This window comes from Plecotus auritus, assembly GCF_963455305.1.
Source record: "Plecotus auritus genome assembly, chromosome: 5".
NCBI lineage: Eukaryota > Metazoa > Chordata > Mammalia > Chiroptera > Vespertilionidae > Plecotus > Plecotus auritus.
This window is the reverse complement of record NC_137776.1, coordinates 51,329,185-51,348,835: the sequence shown is the minus strand read 5'-3', so window position 1 is coordinate 51,348,835 and position 19,651 is coordinate 51,329,185. Positions and strand designations below refer to the sequence as shown.

Sequence of the window (19,651 nt, the reverse complement as noted above, 5' to 3'; positions counted from 1 at the left end):
TTCGCTCTTTGCGCCCCCTACTTCTCCTTTTGCCATTTTCTCCTAGTCCAGGGTGGTTCTGAAGTAGCCCGGCCTCTACTTGCCTCTTCACTGCCTGCAGGCGCACACGGGAGGCGGATCGAGACCCCTGAAACTCCAGTGGGGCAGGGGCCGGCGCTCTGAGCATGTGCGAGCAAGACTTGGGACTGGGGCGAAGGAGGGTGGCCGGCCCCAAGTCGCTGTCCTAAACGCAGAGCAAGGAGAGGGCGAGCGCAGGGCCGGCGGCACTTTCCAAAGCAGAGCCCGGGCGCCCGGGGCGCAGCGTCTGCGCCCTGTCCTCCGGGCGTGGGCGAGCTGGCCGCGTGTGCCTCGCTGTTTGACGCGAGGGTGAACCAATCAGGGCGGCGGCGCGGGTTGCCATGTGACAGGCAAGGCGGCTCCTTTCCCCAGGTCGGCCAGAGGGAGGAGAGAATCGGCGTTCGCCGCGAGCCTTCGAGAGCAGCGGTCGCGGAGGCGGCGGCGGCGGCGGCGGCACCGGCTCGGACCTGCAGCGCGCGCGCATCCCCGGGCGCCCTGCACCGCTAGGAGCTCCGCGGGCCGCGGGAGCCTGGACAGGAGTGGACAAAGCAAGATGGCAGGGATCTTAGCCTGGTTCTGGAACGAGAGGTTTTGGCTTCCGCACAATGTCACCTGGGCGGACTTGAAGAACACGGAGGAAGCCAACTTCCCGCAGGCTGAGGACCTCTATCTCGCCTTCCCCCTGGCCTTCTGCATCTTCATGGTGCGGCTGCTCTTCGAGAGGTAAGAAGGGCTGGAGCGCTGTTCCCCTCCCCCTATAACACACACGCGCGCACACACACACACGCACACGCACTCCTGCGTGCTCTGTGGCTCATGCTCCCGCGCCCCCAGCGCTCGTGCGTCCCAACCTTTGTGTTCAGGAAGGGGTTGCTGTTCAGGGATCCAGAGAAGGTCCCTGGCTTGCCTACGGATTCACCCGGGCGCCGGAGCGGGGCCGCGAGCTTTGGGGTCGCTCCCCGCACTCCTCCTTGGCCCGATCTCTGGCAGCGAGGACAGGCCAACAAAGGTGAGCGGCGGCTGGCCGTGGGACGCGCCGCACTCCGCGGGGCTTTCCCTCTCCACCCCGCGAGCACGCCGCGCTGCCCGGCAGGGCTTGCCCGCCCAGGCTCGCCGCCACCCACCTGACAGCCAGGAACGTTCAGGACACGCAGCCGGGAGGGCGGAGGAACCGCACACACTTCCAATGGGTTCACCCCAATCAGCACACGGATTTGTCAGGGACTCCTTGGCTTCTGGCCACGATTTGATTTCCACCGATGATACTGAGTATCAGGCCCACAGTCCTGGGAAATAGGTGACAATAGTTTGTAGGTTTCCAACACTCCAGGCCATTAGCTGTTTCTGTACAAGAAGATATGACAGGATGGGTGCACAACCTGCAAAATGTGACATTAAATTGATAGATGTTGCCTATGAATAACCATACTTTTATTTTGGTACCAGAACGCACTTAACATTTAAACAAAAAAGAATTGACACATTATTGCTTACATAAATCTCGGATTGGGTTGGTAGCCGCACTGTGTCATGAACAAACTTGTGCTACTTTCATTGAATCAGTCTTAGTCACTAAACTGGATTTTGCCTGTCCTGGCTCTCCTGGTCTTATTGAAACAGAACCGGGATAACAGCACACTTCTTTTTCTCAACTGAAAACCACCCCTTACGCTTCTCCTTTAGCCTCCTTCATCAGGAAAGGCTGAATTTCTTAGATCACAGAGTAAAGACCAGTTCTCACTTCCACTCCGTCTCTCTTCCCCTGCGTCCAACTCACCTTGGTGCTGTTTCTTCAGCTTTTGCTCTGTTCTTTTGTTTGCTGTTTCTGTTTGTCTAAAACCGCTATTGAGGATGTTAAATTTGTTGCTGGAAATGGCAACAGACAAAGCTTCATGGGAACAACAAGTATATTTTGTTTATGAAAAGGGCATTTTTCAATGGGCAATATTGTTGCTTACGAACTAAGTGAGCTGTCCACATGCAGAGATTGAGTGCACAAGGGAACAGGTTTAAAGATCTTTTTTTAAATGATTGGAATCCAGCACAGATACCTCATTGATCCTGTCTAGCACTAAGACTCGCTGTGAAAAAGTGGGTGTGTTTGTAGGTTGAAAGTTGCTTCTAGAGCAAATGTTTACTTACAGAAAATAGGAATTCATATTTAACCTTGCTATCTCTAAAAAAAAAAAGCCTCTCAGGAACAGCAGATTGCTCTGTATTGACACATAGTAGGGGCTCCACACAGTTGCCAAATGATATCTAATTGATTCTGATTGATAAATTCTGGCTGGGATCACTTTTAGCTAGCTAATGCATTTGAAAGAGATGTGTAGTCTTATGTTTTGGACAACAAAAGCATGCCAGCCGATGACCTGTATGCAGAAAGCTGATTCCAGGCTGTTCATTAGGTCGGAGAAAAAGAAAATTAGAGAATGGAGACAGCTTTATACTTAGACTTTCTCTGCCTTAAAAAAATAAAAATAATGTAATAATGGAAAACTGGAAGTTCATTTTTTCTCTTCCTGAACATTTTTCTCTTCCTTTGCACAATCCTGTGACTTAAGAGTTTACACAAAGGGATCAGCTTCTTTCAACTGTCAATCCCAGCAAATGTCCTCATATTGATATGGAGAGAGTTGGTCATTGATCAATGGTCATTCAGGCCATTGATTCAAGTACAAGTGATTTCATGGCCTGTATGGAAAGTGAAAGTTTATGATTAATGTTCAGAGTAATAATTCAGTATGGCCCACATACCACAGGATGCTACTGACTTTTGGAAGGGTGTCTATTTTGTTTCTTGTTAAAGCTGTGACAATTCTGCCTTTAACCGTTCAGACTACCTCAGTTCTCTAAAAACCCAAGTGTATAGTTGTATCCAGAATTACAAGTTCTGCATGTTTCTCCTTTTCTCAAACCTAAGTGACATATTCTGGCTTCTAACCTGTGCCCTTCATCTCAGTATCCATCAAGGGCCAGAATCAACTTAACTGAACCAGGCGATATTATCACTGGTATGACTCACTTTTAGTACCTTTCTAATATGTTGTGCATGCATTTTTTCCTTTTGTCATATTCTGTAATGTATAACATGATTTAGAGGAGCCTGTTGTTGTGTGTCCCTTTGCGAAATGAAATACTTTTACAGTAGGAATAATTCCCTCGGGTATTCTATTTGTTTTTCTTCTGTTGTCATTGATTTCAAAGCTGAGAACATATCTATGAAATACCTGATTATCCAAGATTCTTATTTCCATCAAATGGGGTCTGTTATGTCCTTGTTGCGGCTAAAATTGTGAATTTGAATACCTTCTCCTCAGTTTTGTGTATTTCTCTCTATGAAGAATTGACTGAATTGGACTTGTGCCCCGTTGAACAGTTCTGTCTTTTCCTATCCACTCTCACTGTTGGGATGATGATAGTGGAGGCATTGGTGGCCAGAACAATGTCATATTATAGTACCATATGGGCAATAATATGGATGCCCAACATGGTTGGTTAAAAATGGAGGAGCTTCAATTCAGTGACTTTCAGCCGAGTCTGTGAATAGCCCAAAGCTTGGTGGTTTTAAGTATAGTCTTTATACTATACTTAGCTGTGGGTTAGGATAGGACGGGCCACTATAGATATGTCTTGATTGACAATAAAATATCTGATGTGAAAAAGAAAACTGAATGCTTTCTCCTAGGATGAAAATGGCTGTGTATACTATTGTAGTATGTTGTTAGCTTGATGACAAGGACCAAAATCTTATTTAATAATGTGGCATTATCATCTATTTGATGAATTTTCTTGATTTAATGCTTGTTTAGGCTTAGTAATCCATTCTCTGGAATTATAATAAATGCTCTTCCAAAAAATTTTTTTGTATGTGTGTTGCTATGGTATTCATAAATGTGGGATTACACTTCTGCTGAACTTCTGAGGGGAAATAAAAAATTATTTGAGCTATTGTTATGAAAGATAATGCATTTTCTTCCTTGCGGGTTTAGGAGAGAGATGCAGAAAGTATTTTTTTTTTAAATATATTTTATTGATGTTTCACAGAGAGGAAGGGAGAGGGATAGAGAGCTAGAAACATCGATGAGAGAGAAACATCGATCAGCTGCCTCCTGCACACCTCCCACTGAGGATGTGCCCGCAACCAAGGTACATGCCCTTGACCGGAATCGAACCCGGGACCCTTCAGTCCGCAGGCCGACGCTCTATCCACTGAGCCAAACCGGTTTCGGCGATGCAGAAAGTATTGAATGAGAATCAGAACATTCAAGTTCTAGTCAAACTTACTCAACCTAGTGCAGGTACCTAATTTCTCTCTGTCTTATTTTCTCATCTGTGACGTGAAGCAGCTGGCCTTGGTAAGGCAAGGTTGCTTTCGGCCTCCCGATTATCTGATTTCTGTGGCTTACTAATCGTTTTCTTATCAAACTTTGAAGCAGGCTAAATGTCATATTTTTTTTTTTCCTACAGGTAGATATAAGTCATCGAAGAATACAGAGATTTTTTTCATACAGTTATTCTAGCCAATGGTTTTGCTTCTTGTATTTTTTTAGTTATGATTGAGTTAAAAGAATCATTTGGGCTATTATCATTTGTATTCCCAAAAGCTACAGTATTTCAGAATAACTAACAAAGAAGATTCTACAGAAAAAGCAATTACTCTTTCCTTGGATCTTTTATAGACGGACCCAGCATACACCCAGCACTCCTAGTGATGGCTGGATAAGCAATGACAAGCCCATTCCTGTCAACTTGGCTCTCAGAGTGGCAAGCTCTGTGAGAACTGTCATTCTTCAGGAGGCCTACCAATGTTGCTTAGGCTCATTCAGTCAAACAGTAAACACCAGTGTCTTAGCTGTGTCAGAGGGACTGCCTGGCCAGTGGGCTCTTCTTATGGGTATACTTAATATATTTGCCTCGCCAGCAGCCTTGACTGAAGTCCTAGAGGAGAGGAGACAAAGAGAGAAAATGAGTGAGAATGTATTCCTGATGGTTAGAAGAGAGAGGACAGATATGAGTGAATGACTGCCAGGAAAAGTGGGGGGTCAGGTGAGTTTCATTACTGAAGTTTCTATAAGTACCTTGTAATGAAGAGACTGATAATTATCAGATATGTTTTAAAAGAGTATGCAATGGACAGTTTATTTTTCCTCAAAATCCATCAGTTGCAATCCTAACCACCAAGGTGAGGGTCGTAGGAGGTGAGGACTTTGAGATGATTAGGTAACGAGGGTGGAACCTTCCTGAATGGGATTAGTGCCCTTATATTAAAAAAATGGGGGGGGGGGGCTGAAAGCTCCCCCATCCCTTTCACCACATAAGGACACAGTAAAAAGATATTTGTTTGTGAACCAGATACAAAATCTGTTGGTGCCTTAATCTTGGACTTCCCAGTCTCCAGACTGTGAGAAATAAATTGCTGTTATTTATAAGCTATCAAGCCTGTGGTATACAGTTTGAATGGACTAACATAGTATTTGTTATAGCAGTTTGAATGGACTAACACAGTATTTGAGAATAACTTGTGCTAGTATATAAATTCGGTTTTTCTCATGCAGTGAGTTCTGGATATTTAACTCTATAAATATAACTTTTCACTTGTTAAATGATGGCATGATTCAGATTAAAGCATGGATACCTGCTTAGCCAGGCTGGGGAAAGAGGAAAGAGTTGGGGTCAGACACATAGGTTACCTCCTACTACAATTTCTGACATGGAAAACTGAATTACAATGGATGTTTTGTTGGAAAACATGCTAAAATAAAAAGGATAGTATTTTTTCCCCCAGAACTTTAGCACAGCTTTCTCATCTTGCAAAAGAAAAGGTTTGCCTTTTCAGGGTGCAAAAGTTAAGCTGTTTATAATAGCTTGATTTATGGATAAAAGGTATAATGTTACTCTTAATGGGAAGCGCCTTAGAATGGTGGGGAGGGCAAGTGAGATAACTTTAAATGACCACAAATGATTTAATGCCATCAAGGAGTGATGAAATGAACACCCTGAGTTCATTTGTGACTTTTCTGTTGGAAGTATCTGACTTCCCGCTGGACAGGGTTAGATATTTTTCCTCCTGGATTCCAGTTTAAAAGATACTAGAGGCCCGATGCACGAAGATTTGTGAAAGAATGGGCCTTCCTGCCCCTGGCTATCTGCACCTCCTTCACTCCAGCCCGGAGCCACCTTTCTGCCTTTGCTCTGGCCTGGAGCCCCCTTTCTGCCTTCCCACGCTGCCCAGAGACCCAGAGTGGCTGGGGCGGTGCAGAACGCCTGCATCATCACCATGGCGACATCCCATCCCCGGCCACTCAGCCCCTGTGTATACAAATTAACCCACCATCTTTGTTGTGTTAATTTGCATACTCACTCCTGATTGGCTGGTGGGTGTCATGAAGGTACAGTCAATTTGCATCTTTCTTTTTTATTAGTGTAGATTTCAGAAGTGGTTTCTTTTTTGTGATGGGGAAGGGCAGGTAGCAGTAGAAAGAAAATGGAGGTCCAGGTGAGCGTTCATCAGCACAACAGTCCATAGCTTTGGAATGGATCACTGCACCTGCCTCAGGCTTTCTTCACCTGTTTTTCTACCTGATAGTGTTTGTTGGTGAGCACTACAACCTAGGTCCCTGTTGCCCATGTTATTCCGTATGCACTAACAATGCACTAACATTTCTTCTCTCATCACCAGATTTTCTTTTTTTTTCCTTTTTTTTTAAAATATATTTTATTGATATTTTACAGAGAGGAAGGGAGAGGGATAGAGAGCTAGAAACATCGATGAGAGAGAAACATCCATCAGCTGCCTCCTGCACACCTCCCACCGGGGATGTGCCCGCAACCAATGTACATGCCCTTGACCGGAATCGAACCCGGGACCCTTCAGTCCGCAGGCCGACGCTCTATCCACTGAACCAAACCGGTTTCGGCTCATCACCAGATTTTCTAAAGCCATGGGTCATCTATTTCTTAACAAAGCCATAATTCTCAAAATTGTATTATTTTCCCCCTAACATGAGTTTATTACCTTCTATGGTTTACTTTGTTTATTACCAAGCTCTGTGAGGTAGATGTTAAATTTCCCAATATTTACAGATGACACTGAGGATTGAGAGTTCAGGAAATGGAACTAATATTACACAGTCTAAAATAGCTAGGTAGGCATTTGGAATTAGGCTTCTTGAGATCCTAATAATTTTGGTGATCTCATATTTTAAAGCCAATATCATGAGATCATACTGTATATATAGATGATCTCATATTTATAATTTTATATGCAGCTTTTTGCCATTTAATGATATAACCTGAACATTTTCTATGTAATAATTTATTAGCAAATATTTTCAATGACTGTACATTATTCTACACTATGGATATACCATAGTTCATTTAACCAGTAACTGTATTGTTGTTGGGCATTTAGGTTGTTTCTAGTTTGTGTATATAAATCTTTCAATTCCTGATTATTTCCTAAGTAATGTCCCCTAGAAATGGCATTTTCAAGTCCAAAAGGATAAGTATTTTAGTGTTCTTGATGTAAGTTTCCAAATTGATGTCCAGAAAGATTATGTCCATTTGCACTTCCTTATCGATGTGCAGATTATTGCCATTTGAGGACATTTTTTCTTTGAATGTTGAAAAAATGTTACTGCTATCATGTGTTTTTATGTTATTCATGATTAACTTATTTCAAATATTTATTAATCATTTTTATTTCATTTTCTGTGAATTTATGTGTATTTTCCTACTGGAATGAGCTTCCCAACCTTTTGGATAGGAAAGTAGTGGCCTTTGGATTTTTTTTCCAATGCAGAATGGTCTTGTCTTGGTATGTTTCTCTGGTCACGTGTTTACACTTTTTTATTTCTTTCCGCCTCTTGCCTCTCTTCCGCAATCTAAGTCATCATTATCATTAAGGAGAAAGCTTTGACATAGTGAAAGAGATGCATGCAAGAGGATGAAGTAGATAATATCCTGACTTTATTGTGGGGAGTGAGGCAGAGATAAAGGGCTCAGAGGAAGTTTGAGCAATTAAGAATGAATGAGTTTTTATGAAGGAAAATTTACAGATAGAGCCTAAACTCATTTATATTTTCTCTATGGATATTTGGTTAAGAGTGACTTAATTGTAGAACCTCAAAAGACCCCAATAGCCACAGAAATCTTGAGAAACAAGAGCAAAGTTGGAGGTACTACAAGGCTACAGTATTTGAAACTACATGGTACTGGCATAAAAATACATACAGGTCAATGGAACAGAATAGAGAGACCAGTAATAAATCCATGTCTATATGGTCAATTGATCTGTGACAAAGGAGGCATGATTATACAGTGGTGTAAGATAGTCTCTTCAATAAATGATGTTGGGAAAATTGGACAGATACATGAAAAAAAAAAAGAAACTAGATCACTTTCTTATGCCACAGACAAGAATAAACTAAAAATGGGTTAAAGATTTAAATATAAGACTTTAAACCATAAAATCCCTAGAAAAAAACATAGGCAGTAAACTCTTTGACATTACTCTTAGTATTTTTTTGTATATGTCTCTTCGGGAGAAAAAGGAAAAAAAACAAATGAAACTACATCAAACTAAAAGTTTTTGCACAAGAAAGGAAGCCATCAGCAACAACAACAAAAAGACAAGTTACTGAATGGGAGAACATATTAACCAATGATAAATCTGATAAGGGTTTAATATTAAAACTTTAGAAAGAACTCATACAACTCAACACCAAAAAACCCCCAAACAATCGTATTAAAAAATGAGTAGAGGACCTGAATAGACATTTCTCCAAAGAGGACATACAGATGGCCAATAGACATATAAAAAGATCCTCAATACCACAGAAATGCAAATAAAAACCACAATGATATATCACCTCACACCAGTAAGAATGGCTATCATCAACAAACCACAAGTGTTGGTGAGGATCTGGAGAAAAGGGAACCCTTGCGCACTGTTGGTAGGATTGCAAATTGTTGTGACCCCTATGGAAAACAGTATGGGGAGGATCCTTGAAAAATTAAAAATAGAATTACTGTGATTCAATAATTATACTTCCAGTATATGCCCCAAATAATTGGAAGCATGATCTCAAATAGGTACAGTTGAGCCTTGAACAACAGGGATTTGAACTATGTGGATCCAGTTATACTGTATGTAGACTTTGTTTTAGTAAATACCTGTACTGTTTTCAGTCCACAGCTGGGAATTCGAGGATGCAGAGGGGTGCAGTTATGCATTGATCTCCACCATTTTATATAAGGGACTTGAGCATGCGTGGATTCTTGAATCCACGGTGGGTCTTGAAACCAATCCACCACGGATACCTAGAGATAACTGTGGAACTTTCCAATATTTTTGGAAAGTTAAATGTTATCTGAAGATTTTTGACTAGGGGTGGTGAGGAGGGTCAGTGCCCTTAACTTCCCCTTGATTAAGTGTCAACTGTATTTGTACACGTATGTTCATAGCAGTATTTCACGATAACCAAAAGGTGGAAGCAACCCAAGTGTCCCACAGATGAATGGATAAACAAAATGTGGTATACACATACAACAGGATAGTATTCAGCCTTAAAAAGGAAAAAAACAACAACACACCCTCTAACATATTATAACATGCATGAACCTTGAAGACATTATGCTAAGTGAAATAAGCCTGTCACAAAAAGACAAACACTGTGTGATGGTAACTTATATGAGGTACCTAGAACAGTCAATTCATAGAGACAGAAAGTAGAATGGTGGTTGCCAGGGACTGGAGAGAGAAAGAAATGGGGAGTTGTTTCATGGGTGTAGATTTGTGAGGTGCAAGAGTTGTGGAGATAGAGGGTGGTGATGGCTGCCCAGTGTAAGTGTACTTAGTGCCCCTAAGCTGTACAGTTAAAAATGGCTAAGATGGTAAATTGTATGTTATGTATATTTTACCACAACTAAAAATGATAATAAAAAAACAAAGAAGATTTGCCAAGTAAAGACAAATTTACTTACTAGAAATAACTGGTTTCATTTTCTGGATTTGATGGTTTTCTCGCTAAGAACACACATTCCAGCCTCTTGATTCCACCAAGCACTGTTTTTTTGTTTGTTTGTTTGTTTGTTTGTTTAAATGCATAATGCCTTGGGATCTAGGAGAGCCCCTTTTCTTTCGGAATCATCTGGCATAGGTGGGTGGAGGGTGAGGGATGATGGAAGGAAGGCTGAAGTCCTGAGAACACCTCAGCTCCCTGGGCTTTTTTGACAGGCACTTCGATTCAACACTGTCCTTCCGTCACTTGTTAATAGGGCAATTTAATAATAGTCAATTAGCAGGTATAGCAAAGGAGAGCAATGTGTCTCTGGAAAAACACACTGTACAGTTTCACAGGCTCCCTAGGATTAAAGTAAAGGCACCCTAGTGAGTTCCCAATCCACTTAAAGCAAACCAGGCTGATGGGATCAAGTTCTAGTATGGCCTCGGCCACAGAGCCTGCGGAAGCTTGCTCTGGAAGGTCAGGTCCCACCCTCCTCCTGTCTTTCAGTTTAATTTTACACCCACTTTATACACAAGTGACTTAAACACTTGAAAATTTGAATGTGATTTTACTTAAATGCTGCTTACTGTAAGGCAATTGATTGCAAGCATTGGCAGGTACCTATTATTGAAAAATAGTTTTCAAATTTTATACTTATGTTTGCTCATTGTACAAAACTCTGCTTTCCCCAATTCATCTGTGGTAATATTTGGGCTAGTTTCTTTTCTTTTTTCTTTTTTTTTAAAGGGGAACTTTCTTTTCCTCACTACTAGCCTTCCTGATGGACTTTTCTCGTACCCCTCCTGCTTCCTATTCCTACTTTTGCTTTTATTGCCTCAGAATTGGTTTGTGGGGTTGTTTGGGCAGGAGTTGGGGTGGAGATACACAAACGGTGTTTCATTGCAGGGAGGCCGTGTTGCTTTACTGGGTAACCAAGGAATTTGTGACTTGCCAGTGTCTACATAAATGTCACATCTTATCTCTGAGGTTTTCAGGTTACAAAGCTGCTGTTGCTGTCCTGAAGCTGTGATTGTGTTTGTCTCTTTCCTTTCTTTCTCTCTGTCCCCCCACCCTGTCTCTTTCTCTCGTTGCCCCTTCCCCTCTTTTCTCCTCCTCTCCCTTCCTTCCTTCTTATTATCATTGGTGCAGATCCTTTAAAAACACAGGGGCATTTTGGGAGCAGAGCAGCAGCACAGAGTTAAGAGTTGGGGAGGGGATGGAGAAAAACCGTCTAACATTTTGTCCAGGAACACAGTCTAGCAGGTATCGGGGGAAAGGCTGCCAGCTAGTCTAAGTGGCTCTGTAGATCTTGTCGTAATAGATCACCATTTCAAAGCAGAATAAAGTGACGTGGTGGTTTAAGCAGAGTGGCAGTTTTGGACACAATAGCTTGAGTGGAGGAAAATTGAGAACCAAGCAATCAGTCACTTAGGCATTATGGAGATTAAGAGAATATCAGGGCTTTGTGCGTCAGTGGGTGAGCGTATCTTTGAGTGTGGGGGTAGATTGCAGGGTGACTGCATTTAAATTGTGTTACTGTTTTCTACATTTATTGTAATTAATTAGAAATGTATATTCCTCACTAGAGTTAAAAGGAAAGTGGATGGAATATCAGAAAGACTGTGGGACTTGGGTTTAAATCCAAAACACTGTCCTTTATCAACTATGCAATAGTAGATAGCATACTCTCTGAAGTTTGGTCTCCTTGCTTATAAAATGGGGAATATGCCTACTTTGTGATATTGGAGGACTCTCTGCAAAAAAAAAAAAAAAATGTATTTAAAGGGGACTCTGTAAAACTGGTTCCTAAAAACACACATTGTGTAAAAAATAATTGGCACCATAGAACACAATTTAGCACCTGCTTGAGAACCAATTGTGTTGGGTGTGTGTGGGGGTAGAGGGGTGGGGAGAGGGTGCAGCTTGTGGAGGCAATAGAACCTGTTTATATATTTGATCCTGGAACTAGAGGATTTACTTGTTTTGTTGAAGAGAAAATATTTGGAGTTTTAGACAGGCATTGAAGCCCCAATCTCTTCAACACTGTGCCTACTTAGGGAGGAAAATGCTGCTTAGCTTTTTCTTCTCAACTGTTAGTAGTGATGGGGATTGTAGGCCAGAGACTTGCTTGTATTTTGTGGCAGAAAACTATTCCCAAAGGTGGGATTTTAGGCAAATGTTGGTAGCTGTGTACCACTTAGAGCCTGAAGCTTTCTCAGGGTGAGAAGACAGCTCAGGAAGATGGCTTTTCCCTGGGCGAGTTTTCTCAGGAAGCCCCCTTTCAGTGGAGGGATGCCTCATGCAGATATCCCCGTCTGTCACTGCCCCATCTGGCCCTGATGGTCCTGTTTTATTGCTTGTAGTCTCAAGGGAAAACTGACTGGGTGAGTGTTCAACCACAAGGAATGGCAAACATCAGATTTGCCATTTATATTGACCCAAGACCTGGACTGAATTTGGCCATGCCACTCAACTAGCTGCCGATCTAGGAGCAAATTACCATATTGCTCCCTGCTCAGGTTCCATCCGACACTTACAGAACTGTTGTGAGGATTAAATGAAATTCCCCTTGCATTGGGTTTAGGGCAGTGCTTAGGGCATGGAAGCAGTCATTACTTGCTCTTTAGGTTTATTAAAGGCACACACACAAACGCTTTCTGAGTGTTTATTGGAACCCTGATTTCCAGGAGTAGGACTTTACCATTAGATTTCTGAGACCTTTCACTGGCTTTTCCTTTCTGTCATGAATGTATATGATGGACCCCAATCCTGCTCTCACTGCTTGGGGTTGTCAGTGTAACCATTGAGTTTTACTTTCCCTGTTACCTTTCTCTTCTCCTCCTCCTCTCTCTCTCCCTATCCCTCTCCCACCCACCCTTTGCTTCTCTTCCCCTTTCTCATACCCCCCAAGGAAAATTCTGATTCTTCCGATTGTAGTCGGCATTAAATAACCCTAGCTTAGTGAAGAACTTGACCTTAATCTACAGCCCCCAAATTTGAACGCCCATTGGTGTGAATATGGCTGACCTAACCAAACTAGTTTAGAAGGGATTTGATCCGGCTTTCCACCAGGAGCACTTTTCCAGCTCTACCCAGCTTCAGTGTAATTTGTAAGTAGTTTGTCGTGTAAATAATTTAATGAGCCTGTTAAATTTTTTAGGCATTGGTAGAGGACATCTGAAGATGATCAAATGTGACATTTGCGGTGGGTTGTCTTTTAAAGGAGGAAGTAAGGCAAAGATGAAACCACATGCTGTTGAATGACAAATCACCAAAAACTGCTTCTACTTAATTTAGCAGTAGTTTAACAGTTACAGACTTTCTACTTAGGAAGTTGAAAACTCATTCATTCAAAAACATACGAGTCCATCATGTGTCAGACACCAGTGGTGAGCCATAGTGGGCCATGGTGGTGGAGAGTTGTGCCCCAGTTACATGCAGTAAGGGAGGATATTATCTGTAGATTAAAAAAACACAATAAAATTGACTAAAAGTTGGCTTATTTTTTATTAGCACCACATGAAGCCAATTCTAAACATAGAATTGTTGCCCTGGCCAGGGCTCAGCTGGTTAGAGCATTGTTCCGATACACCAAGGTTGCAGGTTTGCTCCCCACTCAGGGCACATACAAGAATTAACCAATGAATACATAAATAAGTGGAAGAGCAAATTGATGTTTTTTTTTCCTCTCTCTCTTCCTCTCTCTCTCTCCCCTCTCCCTCCCTTTAAAATCCATATAAAAATAAATGTGGAATTGATAGAGTGAAAAAATATCCCTCCTCCCCCAGCCAGTGTGGCTCAGCCAGCCAGTGTGGCTCAGTGGTTGAGTGTCGACCTATGCACCAAGAGGTCCCCGGTTTGATTCCTGGTCAGGGCACATGCCCGGGTTGCCAGAGTTGCGGGCTCAGTCCCTGGTAATGGGTGTGCAGGAGGCAGCCAATCGATGTTCTCTCTAATTGATGTTTCTATCTCTCTCTCTCCCATTCCTTTCCTCTTTATCTAAAAAAGAAAAAAAAAAATCCTACCTGGTTTGGCTCAGTGGATAGAGCGTCGGCCTGGGTCCCAGGTTTGATTCCAGCCAAGGGCACATGCCTGGGTTGCAGGCTCGATCCCCAGTAAAAAGCATGCAGGAGGCAGCTGATCAATGATTCTCTCTCATCATTGATGCTTCTATCTCTCTCTCCCTCTTCCTTCCCCTCTGAAATCAATAAAAAATACATTTTAAAAAAGTCAATTAAAATATGTGCCCTTAATAAATAAATATTTTTTATTTTAGAAAATATATAAATAAATGAAAATGTAAATTTTTTTTTTATTAAAAAAAAATGCCCCTCCTCACCAGGACACACTGTTTCTACCACCCCTCCCTCCCCACCTCTTGGAACACCACACTACCAAATGCTGATTTAGGGCACAGATGTTCTGAAATACTGGCAAAGCTAAAAGTGTCCACCTCCCATTTTACATATCAGGACTCAGAAACTTATAGAGATGAACCGACTTGCCCTATGCCTCTCACCCAGGTCCTGGCAGAGCCTGGCTGCTGGGCACCCCCATGGTGCTATTGTAGAGTGTAGGATGGTTCATAAGAGCTATCATCTCATGCAGCTAATTTAATTTCTTAGTGTTTAAAAAATACTTATTGATTCCAGAGAGGAAAGGAGAGGGGGAGAGAGAGAGAAATATCAGTGATGAGAAAGAATCATTGATCAGCTGCCTCCTGCATCCCCCCTCACCCCCCCACTAGGGATGGAGCCCATAACCTGGGCATGTGCTCTAACTTGGAATTGAACGGTGACCTCCTGGTTCATAGTTTGATGCTGAACCATGGAGCCATGCTGGCTGGGCTAATTTCTTAGTGTTTAGAAAATATCTAATAAATAATGTAGAATATAAGTTCTTAGTGTTTAGAAAATATCTAATAAATAATGTAGAATACAAACCAGCTGCTCCTGGTTTGTCTGGAACTGTCACAACTGAAACAGCAGGTCAGCCCACCTGATTGTTAGACCAGTGTTGGTCTGGTCCCCAGCCAGGGCTGTTTTCACAATGAGAGTGGCTCCTCTGCCTCTCCCTGAGGTGAGGGAGGGAGGGAGGTGTGGGGAGGAGCTTCCCTGGTGATTGAGCTGCAGCTCCTGCCCCACTCTCCATGTACCTCGTGCCAAGGCTTTCAGAAAAGGGGATGGAGGGGCTCCCCTGTGAGTGTCGGTTGGCGCTCCTGAGAGCGTACTCATGGTGCACATGCCCAGGGCCGCTGCCGGTGTGCAGTTCCTCCTGAGCGTGTTGTCTGGCCTTGCTGACACCACACCGTGGTTTTGTTTCCCTCCCACTTTCTTCCCAGGGTGTGTTAAGCACACACACTTTATTTTTTTAAAAACGATTATTACATTTTATTTAAAAGTTTTAGAGGAAGAGTAGCAGAACTCACAAAAGTTACCTACATCATTTTAAAAAACCCCACAAAGTTGGAGAACTTGAAAAAAAAAAAGAACAAAGACCAAAATATTTCGAAAGATGATACCCTTTTAGTCTCTTAAATTGTCACAGAGAGCAGAGAGAAGGCTGAAGACCTGCAGGAGAAGAGCTGCATTTATAAACTTGCTGAAGCATACATCGAGACAAAAGGAATGAGGGGATGTTACTGTGTGCTCCACACTGTAGAGGCTGCGTGCAGAAGGGATGGGGGAAGAAAACAAAAATAGATGCAGTGCAGGTGGTGGCTGTTAACCAGCCGTTATTTCTACAGCGGGTTCAGGCAGTCAGGTGGTTTTCTGTATACTGGAGGCTCTTTTAGAGTTCATGGTTCTGCTGAGTTTTACCATCTGTAAGACTTACTTTTGCTAGTGTTAGGTGCCTGTGGTTCATTGGAGAGTGCTGGGCTCCTGACGAAACACTGCAGTGAACTATGTTTGGAGCTGAACGGGAAATGTTAGGAAATTCCAGTGATCTCGCCTCTCTCAGAGGCAGGCTTTGCAGCCATGTGTCTCTAAGCAGGCAGACCGGCTCGTCCATGTCAGTGGCTGTGCTGTGCCCTCTGTCCCCCGTCTGCCCACACCTTGGCACAAAGTCAAGCCACGTAAGATCAGGTAGAGGGCACCCAGATAGGACCATGGCTTATCACTCCTTTTAACTGTGTCTCCCTTTTGCTTCGTGCTCCCACGTCTTCTGTTTTCCTTGTCTTCTTGCTCAGACCCGACTCTGTCTTCAGATCCATGGTAGCCCGGGCAAGTGGAATCTGTTGATTGGTTTCCCCCTTACCTTTCAGTCCCGAGCCCTGGTAACCAGCTGTTCCGTTATTCCTCCAATTTCCCAGAGCAGGAGTGAGTTTAGGACAAATCCACTTAGAAGGATGGTTCATAAGAGCTATCATCTCATGCAGCTAATTTAATTTCTTAGTGTTTTATTGATTCCAGAGAGGAAAGGAGAGGGGGAGAGAGATAGAAATATCAGTGATGAGAAAGAATCATTGATCAGCTGCCTCCTGCATCCCCCTTCACCCCCCGACTAGGGATGGAGCCCATAACCTGGGCATGTGCCCTAACTTGGAATTGAACGGTGACCTCCTGGTTCATAGGTTGATGCTGAACCATGGAGCCTTGCTGGCTGGGCTAATTTCTTAGTGTTTAGAAAATATCTAATAAATAATGTAGAATACATGTTCTTTCTGTTGTCAAAAATAACTTTACGGTTTTAGATTTATTTTTTCCGATTGGGAAGAAAAAATAGAATTGGTTACTAAGTGCCACAAGTGTAAAACGCTGATTTATTGTTTGGCAAGCCGTTTCCCCTTGTTCGGAGTTGAAGATGAGATAAAAGTCTCGCATTCAAAGCAGAACCAAACCTGGCTGTTCTTTCTCTGTATCAATCCTGATTCCATTTTCCCAGCCAATGTCTCAGTCTTTACTCAGGGGTCAAATCTAAGGAATTTCAGCCCTTTCAAATCGTCTAAAGCTTTTCTGAATTGGATGCACTTAGCTGCTAGAAACATCTTACTGCCCTATTTTGAAAGCCATCCTACAAGTGTCAGGTAGCTGCTCTGAATGGGAACTGTTACGGTAAAGGGTGTATGATGATATAGTTTGGAAGTTGACACAGATTATGCTTCTCTTTGCAGCTGAAACTAAATGCAACCAGTGTTTACATCTGTGGAGAGAATAAGAGGGATGGTAAGAGAGTGGGGGAGAGAGTGACTGCCATGTGTGTACAACAAAAGGGAGCAGAGAACCCCGACTTGGGCTGAAAATTCCATCTTTGTGGGACCCTAGTTTAGCCAGTACTTTAATGGGTATTTGCTGTAAACCCAGCATTCAAATGTGCAACCATCACTTGCTTACAGACATTCTTAAGGAGTTGTTAGAAAAGTACTTTCTCTTTCTAACGTAAACTTTTAGTCTGTGTGTATAATATACATAGGAAACACATGCAAAGAACACTTCAATGTAGAGCTCATTGAATTATCACAACAAAGTGAATATAGCCATGTATTCACTAGTTAGGACCCAGCTCAAGAAACATTACAGCTAGCCCGGAAGCTTCCTCCTTATCAGTTTTACCCATTTTTATGAATTAAGGAAAAAGTATTTGAAATGTGTAGACGAAAGGCAACTTTAACTCCTAGTCTATGCAGCAAAACCGACTATCCCACTTACGGACTATGGTTCCTTTTGGAGGAAAGCACAAGCTCTGGTACTTGCCGCCACATATGGGGCAGTCTCCTCATTGTGTTGTTTGTGCACATGTTTGGATAAACAATATCTGATTAGCATTTGGATATAACATTTAATAAAGTAAAGGGGGTGTGAGAAAGTGAGTGAGAGAAAGAACCATAGTCAAAACACCCGTTTTCTTTCCCACTCTAATTAGTGGAAATGTTGTATAAAGATAGGTTTTAATAAAGGATCAAAAATACAGTGTCTTAATGCCTTTTTTTTTTTTTTTAACAAATTAAGGATGTTAAGCAGGGGATTAAGTATGTAACTTTGTTGAAATGCTCTATATCCTGTTCCTTGAATGTAGAATGAGAAGATTTGCACTTTGAGACAAGGGACTCAGAGCTGTAATATACTTGGGATTTGAAAAAGCCATGTATTTTGAATGCTAAGTTTTGTTTGCAATATAGGAATGCTGTATTTGTTTTGAAAATAATATTTTTAAGATTTGCTGTGCTTTGTAGTTTTATAATTATACTCACCTTAAAACATGTACCTTTTTATCTAATTTAATCTAATCTTTTAATTCTTACGTAATACAAGTTTTCTCCTATTCCATCTTTAGATATATCTTGTTCTCTTCTTCAGGAATACCAATTATACATATGTTAGATTTCTTTAGTTTCCCTCTATCACCCATCATCATCTCTATAATCATTTTTATATATTTTTTCCAACTGGTTTTATTAAATTTCCTCAAAATTTCCTTAAATTTTATTAATTTTCTACCTGCTAGGTGTCCTGTTCACTCATATTTATTTTGCTCCTCTTCATGTTGCTTTAATTTTTTAAAAAATCTTTCCTTTTCATTTTACTGCCATCTCCGCTTACAATTTTTTTTTTCAGTTTTATAGTCACTTTTTGGAACCCTAGTATCACTTCTTTAACTTTTTTTTGTGGGTTTTTAACTTTTTTTGGAAAAGTGATCATGTAGCCTGCAATTTCTTTAAAAACCTGTTTGAAACCTTCCTGTGTTCCTGTGGATGACTCTTTCTCGTTAGCTTTCTGCTTCTTCTGATTTTGCAATTTTTTGCATAGGTTTTGTGGGTTACTACTCACGCCTTTTAGGCCCCAAATGCAGAAAATATTGCATTACTTTCTACTTATTTCTATAAAGAGGGTACCTTAAAATAAGCCTGTTAAAATCTATTGTTTTTGGACTCTCATAGCATAAGAGAATGGTTTTCTTTAAAAATACCATGTTTCATTGATAAAACCTTCAGTTTTTTATTACTACCAAATGGCCATGACACTACGGTTGAGGTACAGATTTTTCAGAACTCTTATGACAGCTATAGGGGATGTGGTTTAACAACATTCTTCCAAACTAAGCATGCTAGAGATAATGGGGTTTTCACACTGGTTTTAAGTAGAACTGCTGAAGTTTTTACCCCAATTTATTTTAACTAATAACACAATATACAACAAATCTCTTGGTGTAATATTGTCTCAGCAGTTACCATTTGCTAATTTCTAATGTATTAATTTTAACTTGTTTTGGTGTCTACAGGATTAGTAATACTACAAAACAACTAGTATTTGGAAACAGATTGAACATTTAAAATTATGCAACCACTTCTCCCATTTTTAAGATCATTTAAAAACATTACCTAGTGTTATATGTCTTTAATCTCATCTATATATATAAAACCCTAATATGCAAATAGACCGAATGGCGGAACAACCGAACAACCAGTCTCTATGACGTGCGCTGACCACCAGGGGGTGTGCATGGAACATGGTGGGCATTGGCAGCAGGTGGCAGAGCATGGAACATGGCGGGCATCGGCCGCAGCAGGAGGGTGGAGCAGGTGAGTGGGGGCGCCAGACCAAGGACGGTTGCTGTCATTAGGGTGAGCCTCTGATGATTAATAA

The 19,651-nt window shown here is 41.8% G+C and overlaps 1 protein-coding gene across 2 annotated transcripts in view; it reads left to right on the top strand.

The window, feature by feature from the left end:
- Positions 1-442: 442 nt before the first annotated feature.
- Positions 443-19,651, top strand: part of CERS6 (ceramide synthase 6) — a 264,685-nt gene continuing 245,476 nt past the window's right edge. For both annotated transcript variants that reach the window (XM_080667729.1, XM_080667728.1), the window contains exon 1: positions 443-780. In XM_080667729.1, the coding sequence (XP_080523855.1) occupies positions 611-780 (170 nt within the window). In that variant the 5' untranslated portion in view covers positions 443-610. The remainder of the gene's footprint in view (positions 781-19,651) is intronic.